Genomic DNA, 10,969 nt, shown 5'->3' with positions numbered 1-10,969 from the left:
TAAGGTACCTAGACATGGGGATTTCCCGACGGAGTACGTTGAATAATGATGATTTATTAACCAATCAATAATAACTCTCCCTAATCCAATAACGCATTTCGTTCTCTCGGCTCTGTAGATACTTACTCGTGTTAGTACTGTGTGCGTAGGAAAGGAGTTCCTAACAATGGGGTGGGGGTAATTATGCCAATGATCCTTTCCCCGGATCTCGTTGCACTTCTTTCTATAGTAAGGCACAGACCATAAACGGCAGAGATGTTATAGACCCTTAAGAGTAGAAGCTGTAACTTCCCTCGAGCTATACTACAACTAAGGGTCCAATTAAGCAAAGATCACTTGATGCTTGTTCGGACATGTTACCGTGTTATTATTATTTATTTTCTCCTTTCTGTCTCATGTCGGCATGCACGTCTTCGTGAGGGATACAACCTGATGCCCATTGAACATGAGAGCTTCCTTGAGCTCATGCTACTACTAAATGCCATCATTTAGAGCGCATCCTGGTATATGCCACGCCATAAAAGTAGATGCCACAGCAAACCTCCCCTTGCCAGTCATAAACGCCAACCCATCCGTATTCATACATCAATAATTACTCCGGGGAGAAATTCATAGCTTGGTGATGAGATCTCTCATCGAGTCACTTAATCTGCGAGGCAGTGGCGCATCACCACCAGATCCCCCAGCATCTGATCCACCATTCGATCGAGGACTCGTTGCACCTGCTCCAAAACGCCTCTGGTTCTCCTGTCTACGGAAGTTCAACAGCCACCGAACATGCATGCTGACGACTTGTTGGCTACTTCTCATCTCCGTCAATTCGTTCTTGATGGGGATTGTCTCGTTGAAGAGCATCATGGTCTGTTTGGCTTCAAGCTCGGTCATCCCCGCGGAAAGCTGGCTGATGCGGTTCTCCTGCGCTTCAATCAGAGAAAGCAAATACTCATTTGCTGAATCGAGTGGTTCTGCGCTTGCCGATTCTGGAAGACTCGAAACCGGGTGGCTTGAGATATCAGCGTAGTCGAAATGCCGATCAGACTCCTTCGGTCCGCTCTCTAAGAACTTGATGCGGCGCTCCTGGGCCTGGTTCTTCTCATTCAAAGCGCGGACTTCGGCTCGGAGAACGCTGATTTCCTTCTTCAAGATCTCTGCCATAGGGCCCACTATCTTGAACGCACACTCATCCGCATGGAGGTACAGGTCCTTCCTCTTGGACTCGTGCTGACAGCCATATTCCGCCCACGCGCAAGATGCTATGACATCTGGGCAGTCTTCGATATGTTCGGATTCCTTGCAACGCAGAATGTCGGCTCCGCAGTGTTCACACTCCTTCTGGCGCTCCTTGCAAACAAACTCGCGGTGATGACCAATGTCAATCTCTTTGTGAATTTCCTTGCAGTCGGGACAGGTTACATCGTAATGCAGGCAGCCCCTATCGGAAAGCTTTCTCTTTACAACTTCATCGCACGTCTTGCTGGGACACCTGACTAAAGCCTCTTTGCAATACTTCTCCATGTGGTTCTGAAGCATCGACCGAGGAATTGGTGCCTCACAACAAGGGCATTTGGCCTGTAGAGCGTCCAGTTGATTGATGACAATCTTGTGTGGCCGGCCGAATGGAGCATCGCGGGGCAACGGATACCGGTCAATTGGGCAAATCTCATTGTGAGAGAGAGCTTGAGCAATACACTCCCTGCAGAAAGTATGATCGCACTGCGTGTCAACGGGGTCCACCAGTGCGACTCGGCAGATCGGACAGATAAGGTTCTCATCAACAGTGCCAACATATGTAAGAGCCCGAAAGTCGACGCTGTGGGGGAGGCCGAGGCTTGATGACGTGGTGTTGTCCAAACCCTCCGCTACTTGGGCATTGAGGGATGTATACCGACGCTCACGGCGGGCTTGAGGCGATTGAACATTGCTAGTAGCAGGTGAATTTGAGGAGGCTTCGAAGCTGTGCAGGTCGAGGGCGGCGTGAGAGAGATCCGCGCTGGAATGTCGGGGGGTATTCGGAGGCGGCATGTCTTGAGCTAAACCTTGCCACAAAGAAGGGGCAAGTTATCGCGATAGATCGAGGTGGGAAGCCGGCCTAAGTGGTTATCACTCAGACCGAGCATGAGGTGCAAGGGAAGTGTAGTAAGTAGTCTTGGGTGAATTGTGACTTTAGAGAATCAACTCTGATCAGACAGCGTGCGAAGGTGTGAAGGTGTGTGGGTGGGAGGTCCCGAGTAGATGTCCCATCCAGGCACTCCGATGATGACTGAAGTTGTGGGGTCGACAATGCGCACGGGCCATTGTGGTACTATCCCCATCTCACTCGCTTACTACGTCCACCCCCCGGACGAGACCTGGAGGCTGGAGCTCTTGGAACCACGCTGTAGACATCTGATTACTCCATCCAGTACAGTTCGGGGGTACAACAGCACCAGGCGTTCACGTTCTAAGGATTCCGATTGTCTCTGTCTGTTATTCTCGATATACCCTAACTGTATGAGCAGGCTCTTGCAATTCTAACGAGCTTCCTCCCCCCCCTTACGCCCTTCGAAAACAGCTTCCACCCATACAGACCAAGATACCCAGGCAACCAAGCATGGCGGCCAATCCAAACCAATACTTTCTGCTGGCAGATCACATCAAGCTCTCCTTGCTCGAGCGGCAACGGGCCATATCTCTAAATCTCGAGCCCACGTCTCAAGATGGGCACATCTCCCGCTCGCTCGAATCCCTCCGGGAAGGGATCGAGGCCATCACCAAGGAGCGGACCCGGTTACAAGGCGCCGGCGAGACAGCGTAGGCCTCCCCGCCTTGTCTACTACAGCATGAGAGAGACACAGACACAGACTCAGAAGAGAGCGAGAGAGCTGACCAGCACACCAGCGCATCCCTCACCCTCGCGGAAACAGAGCAAAGTCTCCAGACGCAGTACGACGACCTAGCCTCCCAATTCCACGGCCCTCCCACCGACACCGCCTCCTCGACCATTTCGCACCCCAACGACCCATCACTCGCCGACGACTTCGCGCGAGCCTCGGCCGCGCCCGCGCCCCGCGCCGTCTCCTCCTCGTCTCTGCTCAAGAAGTCCCTACGTGGTGCCCCTACCGCCGCCGCCTCACCCAAATCCGTGCGCTTCACCGATGCGCCCATCGTGCAGGACGAGGACGAGGCGCGGAATGCGCTGTTCCCCTACCGGGACGACCCTGGGGCCCCAGACCATTCGGGGCTTGACAACCAGCAGATCCACGCGTACCACACGCAGGTGCTAGCGGAGCAGGACGAGGCGCTGGACCGGCTGGGGGAGTCGATCGGGCGGCAGCGCGAGCTGAGCATCCAGATTGGCGACGAGCTGGATGAGCATGTGCAGATGCTGGATGAGGTGGATAGGCATGTGGACCGGCATCAGACGACGCTGGATAAGGCGAGGAAGAACCTGGGGGGCGTGGCTAGGAAAGCGAAGGATAATATGCAGATGACGATTATTATAATCCTGATCATTATTCTGGTCTTGCTGATCATCATCTTGAAATGAAGGGAGGACGGGCTGGAGCGGCGCTGTGGCCTTTTCATGCATTTGCGGGCGTTGGGAGTGAAGGGCTGATCGTTGTGTATATATATATGGGCACAATGGCGTGGTTTTGCAAGCTATCACCACATAACATGAATCTAAGCGTCCATATCACTTATATTCAACCGCGTTCCTTCTGTCTACTATACACTGTTGAAGAAACAATCCGGCCCAGGTCAGTCCCCTCCTATCCTACAATCCCGGATCCTGACTGGTGCCATGTCTATCATTCCCCCAGTTAGCACATTCCTTGATAGGAAGCTCGAGGCTCTCACACATACTTATGCTTCTTCTCTGCATGTTCCGCGGTTTTCCTCTGCAGCTCGTCGAGATTCTGGTCTGTACTCCGATCCGCTTTTACCTATGCCTCACCATCAGCCAAACTATCACTCACAACTAACTCTCCCCAACGAGGAGAAAATAAACCAAGAACCCAAAAAAGATCAACATACCGCCTCCTCACTATTACTCGCGAGCTCAGGCTTCCAATGCCCTTTGCCCTCCTTCTGCTTCCTCAACAGGTCCTGTTTATGAATCTCGTTCTTCTCCGCTAGGTCCGGCGTATCTAATCATATAACATGTCTCTTGTCAGCAAGCTCATCTTCTTCATCATCATCTTCCTCGTTCCCCAAGGAGGAGGAGAGGGAGGGTATTCTGTACCGTGATCGCTCTCTTTCAGCGGGCGCAGCGTCGACGTGCTAAATGTGAATGTTCGTGGTGAGATTCGGAGGCTGGGCCGTGAGAGCACGGCGAGCCGGGATGTGTGGCGGAGGAGTGTGGAAGAAGACATTGTTTTGATTTTCTGATGGTTTGCTTGATTGTTGTTGTTGTATATCTTTGTGTATCTCACTATCCAAATCAGCATCAGTATCGTCATCGTCATCCACCTTCCAAGGTCTACCTTTATGAACATACCTCAATCAATCAGACAGCCAATCAATCAATCATCAAACCCAGTCACTTCTTCACTGACTCAATATACCAACCAAGAAACAAAGAAGCGATCAAGTTTCCTTCCTTCCAGATAATCAATAGATAAGTAAGAAAGAAGACAAGAAGACACGAAAGAAAATGAGGTAACTTCCTATCCCTTAAATACCCTTACCTACCTACCAACCTTACATACCCACCTATCTACCTACCTAAGGTACCACTCCATCATACCCCCCCCCCCCCTCTCCTCTCTGACTTGCCTGCCTATGAGCAAGGAGGGTAAGGTAGATACCGAGGAAAGCTATACGTCATGGGCGATGGGGACGCTGACTAAGCAAGACGTTGCGAAACGGAAAGAAACAGGGCATGGGTGATTGGGCGGGTTGGGTGTGGGAAGGGGGAGGGGGTAGTAATTCTTGAATATAAATACAAAACCTATATTATATTTCAAACCAAAACTCTCATTTCATTTCCAAACAAGTTAGTAAAAATCAAAGACCAGAGCGTCCTCAAAATCCCTCTTCCTCTTCCCCCACATCTCAAGTCTCGAACCCAATTCCAAAGCTCGGGTTGATTTTCGAGTAAAATAGATGGGAAGAGGGTGTCTTTTTTCCATGGATAGTTGGCGATTCGATTCTAGCTTGGATTCTAGCTTAGATAGTAATTAGGGGTAGGTAAGGTAGGTAGGTAGGTAGAGTAGGAGGATGGATGGTGGTTGTGGTGTTCAATTTCACTTGTATCATTTAAGTGAGGAGAGGAGGCAGTTCAACTCTACCTTCCTACCTACCTACCTTACCTACCCTACCTACCTTAACATGCAAACCAAATCTAACCCCAAACAACAACTCCTACGTACCTTACTCTACTCGATATCCAATCCAATCCAATCCAACTCGCAGTTCAAATAGTGTGGTTAATGTATATCCTTGCTTGCTTAATGCTTTAGGCGGGGAGGAAGGAGGGAAGGAGGGAGGAGGGTCAAGTCTGGATTCATGAAGCTCTCTCTACCGACGAGTTCATTAAGTTTAAGTTTTTTGAGTCCAGGTTTGAATACTGTGGCTTCTAAGGTACTTGTAAAAGGTTAGCTCATGGGTTTGGCTTTAATATAACACCATCCTCGATGCTACAGCTTCGACTCGAAGTTCAGTTCAGCTCGAGCTTCAAAACTGCAACTCCCTATCTACTTGGACTTGATGTTCAATACAACTCCAAGTTCAGTTCAACTCAAGAATCAGTTCAACTCGAAGGTCAGCTCGGGGAAAGACAACAGTGGCGGTCTCCAATCAAGACAGATAATATAAGAACATCAAATTTTATATAAGCCCTAATTCTTGACGAACGTGGGAGAGAAAGACGCAGGTATAAAAGATGTATAACCCCGATCCCAGACGACCAAAGCCCACCCATCTTTCATATATCGTCAACCCATCCTAAAAATATGACATAGCTCGATCCGATATATGATCAACGTTATAATGCACCAGTCCTCTCCCGCTCAAAACTACCATTGACCCAAGCGATGGAACGACCGAACACCGACGACAATACTACAGCGCTCATCATTACTAGGAAGCGCAACCCTTGTTCACCCCGACACCTGATCCGCCGAAGCCCAACTATTGTGCCATAAACATAAAAGACAGAGAAATCCTGCCCGTCCGTGTCGTGCACCCACGAAAACACCCGTAAAAATACCTCTTCTCTCCAATGGAGAAGAAGATGATTCTATGTACCCGATGAGAAATCTTTTTTCTTTTTTTTTCGTAGACCGTATGAAGTCGCCGCTTCATGTCCCACCAAAATGCAAAAAAGTTGGCCCAAAACACCGCCGCAAAAAACATGCAATGCGCGCTTAAAAAATCAACCTATATCAGGGGTAACACCGTCTCCTTTTATTTTAACAGTGGTATCGATATCGTCAAGCGGTCGCTGTTTCAAGGAATATGGTGTAAGGTTCGTTGATGGATTTATACAAAAGAATTCGTTGAAGTGAATGTGCCGTTACTAGAGGATAATCGAAGCCGAACGAAGGGTGGTGCCCGCCAGGATAGGTGAGATAAGGATGCGAAGAACAATCATTTTTGCGAGGATGGCAGACCCAACTCTGCATCGGTGTGGACAGAAAGCAGGGCGGGTCTACCAGCGTCGGCCGAGTGATTGTTGCTGCATCCTGGCGGGCGACACCGAGTGCGGCGGACTCGACATGCGGATGCCCGTGCTGGGGTTGACGATCGGGATGGCATTACGGATCCGAGTAGCAGCAGGTTGATGCATCTTGAGCGCCGCTGGCTGACTCTGGTACGCGGGGACGTACGGGAGAGAGCTGGAGTTGAGGGAGAAGCGGGCATCGGGGGTCACCTGGTGGGACTGGGGGGAGCTCTCGGGCGAGCCACTCGACAGCGACGAGCGATCCGACGACGACGAATGGATCGACACCATGTCGGTCTCGGTGAGCAGGTTTGGACAGAACTCGAGGTCATCGTCGAGATCGAAGGACCGACCGGCCTCGAAGCGTTGCCGGAAATTTAAGACGGCGACGGCCTCCTCGTCTTTCCTCACGCTCCTGAACTGCTGGTGCTTGTGCTGATTCTGCGACAAGCGAGGCGCTCGACGCCCACGACCGCTGTGATGCGAGGCGGAGGGAGCCTGGGCGGCGACGGGAGTAGGGTGTTGGTGAGCGTTGTAGTGGTAGTAGGAAGACATTATCGGCTCATTGACGGGAGGATGTGTGGGATGGCAGATTGTTGGGGGGTGTTGGAGCCGATGGGGTCGCTATGAAGAGTTGGGTCGGACGGGTAGCGTAGGGTTCGAGTAAACAAAGCTTGAGTGCGAGTGGATGGAGACACGATGGTAGATATAGCGATGATGGATTGTATTATGGATAGATGTTGCAAAGGATTAAGGTATGTTTGATGGAAGATTCAGTTGGGGTGGATGTTGATGGGAGTTAAAAGATGAAGTGGGAGGAGGAGGATGGATGATGGATGGATAGGTAGGTTGGATTGGGGGGGGTGGGAAGAGGGAAAGAGGGGAAAGGATGGGAGGGATGGGAGAGGCAGAGAAAGGCGATGGGCGAGAGACAAGCGACGCGAGACGAGAGACGAGAGACGAGCGAGAGATGGCTGGCGGATTGGCCGATGGCGAATGGCGAATGGCGAATGGCGGGAAAGGCGAGGCACTAGGCCTGAAGGGGGCGGGCTAGGCCGGACGGGGCAGGAGTCCGATGTACGGAGCCCTGCCCCTTGCAAAGATGCATCAATCATCAAAGAGCCATCCATCGTGAGGATCATCGAGGAACATCATCAACATCATCACTCCCACTCACTACTCGAGGGAAGAGAGGCGAGCCAGAGAAGGAAGAGGAAGCAAAGAATTACCACTCCTGAATACCTTACTGACCTACGCAACGTGGGTACCTCCTTACCTCCTTACCTCTGGTCCTCCGTAAAGGAACATGACACATGTACATGTCTGAAATACCACTAATCATCCGCCGTTTTCCTGTCCCTCCTGCACTATACCTGGGCTAAACGGCACGCCCGTTATGTGCCTGTAATACCTGTATATATCTAGCTAGGGCCTTATACTGTACTTCACTGCACTAAAGTAACTGTGCTTCACACACTGCAGACTCGCAGTGCATAGCGATGCGCCATCTCGCTCTCTCAAACGTTCGTCCGTCCGGCCACACACCGCCACAAATCGCCACAACCGCCACACCCACACACCGCCAGACCGCCAGTTCATCTGCATCACCTGCCTCCAACTGATTTTTTTTGGCGCCAGCCTTTCCACTTTTCTAACCGCCCACAGGATGGAAATCCAGATGGATCATGAGTGGTTCGACCGTTCGACAGACCCTGACGCCTTGCTGACCCAGAGGGCCAGAGGCACAAAGGGACTACTGGCCCTGGGATCATGGGATGCGAGTCTGTGACGGACCTGCGACCTGGGTACATATTAATTCCCGCGCGGGTCACGGGCTATTAGTAGCCCTGAGGGCCTGAGGGTCCCGGCTCCTGAGCCAGAGATGCTTCCTTTCCACGTCAGGGCTGAAGCAGAAAAGCAAATGTCATATTTACATGCATGAAATTACCTATTAATATCGCTAAAATTAAGGCCTAGCAAATTGTAATCTCCCTGTCTTGTCCGTGCCAGCCACAAAGATCTGCTTTGATCCCGTAAGAAGTGGTCCCCTCACGTGAGAACCAAACCCGTGACAGAGACTGCTCTTCCACACCACGCTCCAGGGACACATCGCTTAACGGGCAAAGCCCCCTATTCATCCACTGCCTCTCAGCCTTGGCCAGCCCTGTGATGCAATGATTGAAAACACTTGGGAAGCATTTTGCTGAACACTGTTCCCCTTAACCACGGGTTCCCCCCTCTGCACGAAAGCACTTGGCTTCGTTCACAGTCCTCCCTTATCCCGACAACTAATTTATCCCGACAACCAAGCTAAGTGTATCCCCTCACTCTGGCTTGTCACCTCGCTTCATTCACAACCCCCCCTTATCCCGACAACCAAGCTAAGTGCATCCTCTCACTCTGGAGTGTCACTCTGGCGAGCCACCTCGCTTCATCCACAGTCCCCCCTTATCCCGACAAACAGGCCAAGTCCATCCTCTCACCCTGCGGTGTCACGTTATTCATTCAAGACAAAGACAGTTGTCCTAACCAACAGTATGGGACGAGACCCAGGCTGATAGGGACAACATTCCAGTTTCCTTGCTTTCCCTTATCCACGCTTGATGGCGTTCCCTCATCCACGCTGTGATGGCTTCCAAGTCACGTACAAGCTGACGTGAAGATGGCTGACCCAGATGCAGCCTGGCCAGCTAGGATTGCCTGTCACCTCTTGACACCATCACAAGCATCCCGGCGGAGTTTCCACAGCAAACCTCAGAACTTTGGCCATCACCTCCTCTAAAGAGGGGCTTCCCTTCAATCGTCTCAAGTTGATTTCCACTTCTTCACCCCTAGTTGATTCCAGGATGGGCCAAAGAAGCCAGCAACCTATGGCTGATGCACATCAGTGTCTTTCTTTTGGGGCAGCTGCGGCGGTTTGCTGGCTCTTGTCATCTATCTCGATGTTGTCAGACCATGATGATCTGGGAGATTCAGACGAAAGCTCGCACGAAAAGCCCGGTGAATTCGGCTCCCTATCCACACCTCCCAAGTTTGGGCTGCATTGCCAAGTTGGCTGCTTGAAAATGCTCGTTTTATTTGTCCAACCCACGTGCTTTCACAAACCGGTTGATCTGCTCCCGAGTAAGCTTCTCGTTGTACTGTTCCTGGACCTCATAGAAAGAGATGATCTCCTGAGTACAATCAACAATGGCCTCGATATCAATATTGCTTTCTGCGAGCCAATTTACAAGTTTTTGCACCTTTGTTCGCGGCCCCCCGGCTTTGTTTTCTGCACTGCCAGCCTTTGCTTGGCCAGCTGAACTCAAAGCACTTTGGGCAGCACTCGCAATACTATTAGCAGAGGTACTAGCGGACTGAATGCCAGTAGTGTTTGGACGCAGAACTAGCGCCAGGAGGATGGCCATGATAGCAATGATATGGGGAGCAAAGAGGAGCGGCAAGTCTGTCATGTAGTGGTCGTTTATGATCGACCAAGCAAGAGCATATTCCTCTTGAGTAAGAGAGAACGTAGCTTGTAAGGAAGTTAAACTTCGATATGGTTGGTGGACAATCATTTGAGAGCTCATCTCTGATATCAAGAAGAATTCGCATTCTCCAAGCTTCGAGGTATCGCTGCTGAAGAAGTCTGTGCGGGGAAGAAAGGGTCAGCGGTGTCATGCATGCATGGTTATTGCAGAATGAGCAGGCTTACCTGGCCACAATGTCCGCCCTTCACTGACGACCAACCTGATATGATGCGGGCATTCTTCCATCTTACAAGCCAAGTATACTGCTGTTGCAATCACCAAGTATGGATTGGTCCGCCTGATCTCGACCTTTGAATAGAACCGACGGATATATAGCTGGGCCGTGGCCATGGCTTGTTGTCGTACACCCAGACGCTTTCCGAGCCTAGAAATCTCTATGACGAGGAAGTATCAGCACTATGACTTTGAAGATCTGTTCAGGGACTCTTGGTGACTTACGCTGGTTGAAATAGATACTGAGATGCCGCAGTTGTGGAAGAGGGTACATCTGAACGAGGTTACGGTCCTCATCTTCCAGCTTGGTACGGAAATCTTCCAGCTGCTGTCTCGTGAACTGCCAGTGTTTGCGCTGGGTCGATTCCCAGTAGTTGGCAGCCATCCTGAATCGAGTCCCCAACGGAGAATGGAGAGAACGGGTTCTGAGGGTAAGATCTCGTTCGAGGGGGCTTCGCGGGCGATCCGGGTGCCAAGAAAAGGCCGGAATATGCTCGAATTATCAAATCTGAATAGCCCTATACAGAGGGGGGAAAATTATTCATGGCCTTGGACATGGGATATCGATTCCGGTTGAGAATTC

General features: G+C 51.0%; 5 protein-coding genes across 5 annotated transcripts; 1 reads left to right on the top strand and 4 right to left on the bottom strand.

The window, feature by feature from the left end:
• Positions 1-335: 335 nt before the first annotated feature.
• M430DRAFT_34133 (hypothetical protein) lies at positions 336-2,205 on the bottom strand. The gene has a single exon (XM_024866497.1). The coding sequence runs from the start codon at positions 2,020-2,022 to the stop codon at positions 610-612; it is 1,413 nt and encodes a 470-aa protein (XP_024722310.1). The 5' UTR covers positions 2,023-2,205; the 3' UTR covers positions 336-609.
• Positions 2,206-2,405: 200 nt separating this feature from the next.
• M430DRAFT_221877 (hypothetical protein) lies at positions 2,406-3,654 on the top strand. The gene is made up of 3 exons (XM_024864651.1): positions 2,406-2,443; positions 2,499-2,790; positions 2,878-3,654. Exons 2-3 carry the CDS (start codon positions 2,591-2,593, stop codon positions 3,524-3,526), a joined length of 849 nt encoding a protein of 282 aa, XP_024722309.1. The 5' UTR covers positions 2,406-2,443; positions 2,499-2,590; the 3' UTR covers positions 3,527-3,654.
• An 87-nt stretch (positions 3,655-3,741) lies between these two features.
• Positions 3,742-4,733, bottom strand: M430DRAFT_34132 (hypothetical protein). Its single transcript, XM_024866496.1, has 5 exons — positions 4,478-4,733; positions 4,223-4,411; positions 4,015-4,127; positions 3,844-3,923; positions 3,742-3,785 (listed from the first exon to the last, which is right to left on the bottom strand). The coding sequence occupies exons 2-5, from the start codon at positions 4,350-4,352 to the stop codon at positions 3,755-3,757; spliced, it is 354 nt and encodes a 117-aa protein (XP_024722308.1). The 5' UTR covers positions 4,353-4,411; positions 4,478-4,733; the 3' UTR covers positions 3,742-3,754.
• Positions 4,734-6,455: 1,722 nt separating this feature from the next.
• Positions 6,456-7,234, bottom strand: M430DRAFT_118359 (hypothetical protein). Its single transcript, XM_024861706.1, has one exon. The coding sequence runs from the start codon at positions 7,196-7,198 to the stop codon at positions 6,632-6,634; it is 567 nt and encodes a 188-aa protein (XP_024722307.1). The 5' UTR covers positions 7,199-7,234; the 3' UTR covers positions 6,456-6,631.
• A 2,483-nt stretch (positions 7,235-9,717) lies between these two features.
• M430DRAFT_99830 (hypothetical protein) lies at positions 9,718-10,771 on the bottom strand (the record flags this gene model as incomplete). The annotated part of the gene is made up of 3 exons (XM_024870224.1): positions 9,718-10,271; positions 10,338-10,547; positions 10,612-10,771. The coding sequence occupies 3 exons, from the start codon at positions 10,769-10,771 to the stop codon at positions 9,718-9,720; spliced, it is 924 nt and encodes a 307-aa protein (XP_024722306.1).
• Positions 10,772-10,969: the final 198 nt, after the last annotated feature.

The sequence above is a fragment of the Amorphotheca resinae genome, assembly GCF_003019875.1.
Source record: "Amorphotheca resinae ATCC 22711 unplaced genomic scaffold M430scaffold_4, whole genome shotgun sequence".
Taxonomy (NCBI): domain Eukaryota; kingdom Fungi; phylum Ascomycota; class Leotiomycetes; order Helotiales; family Amorphothecaceae; genus Amorphotheca; species Amorphotheca resinae.
The sequence above is the reverse complement of the archived record's forward strand: the minus strand, read 5'-3'. Positions and strand labels throughout refer to the sequence as shown.

What these genes read in the sequence shown, in the direction of transcription:
- M430DRAFT_34133 (XM_024866497.1), bottom strand. Translation starts at nt 2,022, where the DNA reads ATGCCGCCTCCGAATACCCCCCGACATTCCAGCGCGGATCTCTCTCAC.
- M430DRAFT_221877 (XM_024864651.1), top strand. Translation starts at nt 2,591, where the DNA reads ATGGCGGCCAATCCAAACCAATACTTTCTGCTGGCAGATCACATCAAG. An exon ending in CAAGGCGCCGGCGAGACAGC is followed by an intron (nt 2,791 to 2,877) that starts GTAGGCCTCCCC and finishes CCAGCACACCAG; the next exon opens with CGCATCCCTCACCCTCGCGG.
- M430DRAFT_34132 (XM_024866496.1), bottom strand. Translation starts at nt 4,352, where the DNA reads ATGTCTTCTTCCACACTCCTCCGCCACACATCCCGGCTCGCCGTGCTC. An exon ending in GCTGAAAGAGAGCGATCACG is followed by an intron (nt 4,128 to 4,222) that starts GTACAGAATACC and finishes TTATATGATTAG; the next exon opens with ATACGCCGGACCTAGCGGAG. An exon ending in CATGCAGAGAAGAAGCATAA is followed by an intron (nt 3,786 to 3,843) that starts GTATGTGTGAGA and finishes GGGGAATGATAG; the next exon opens with ACATGGCACCAGTCAGGATC.
- M430DRAFT_118359 (XM_024861706.1), bottom strand. Translation starts at nt 7,198, where the DNA reads ATGTCTTCCTACTACCACTACAACGCTCACCAACACCCTACTCCCGTC.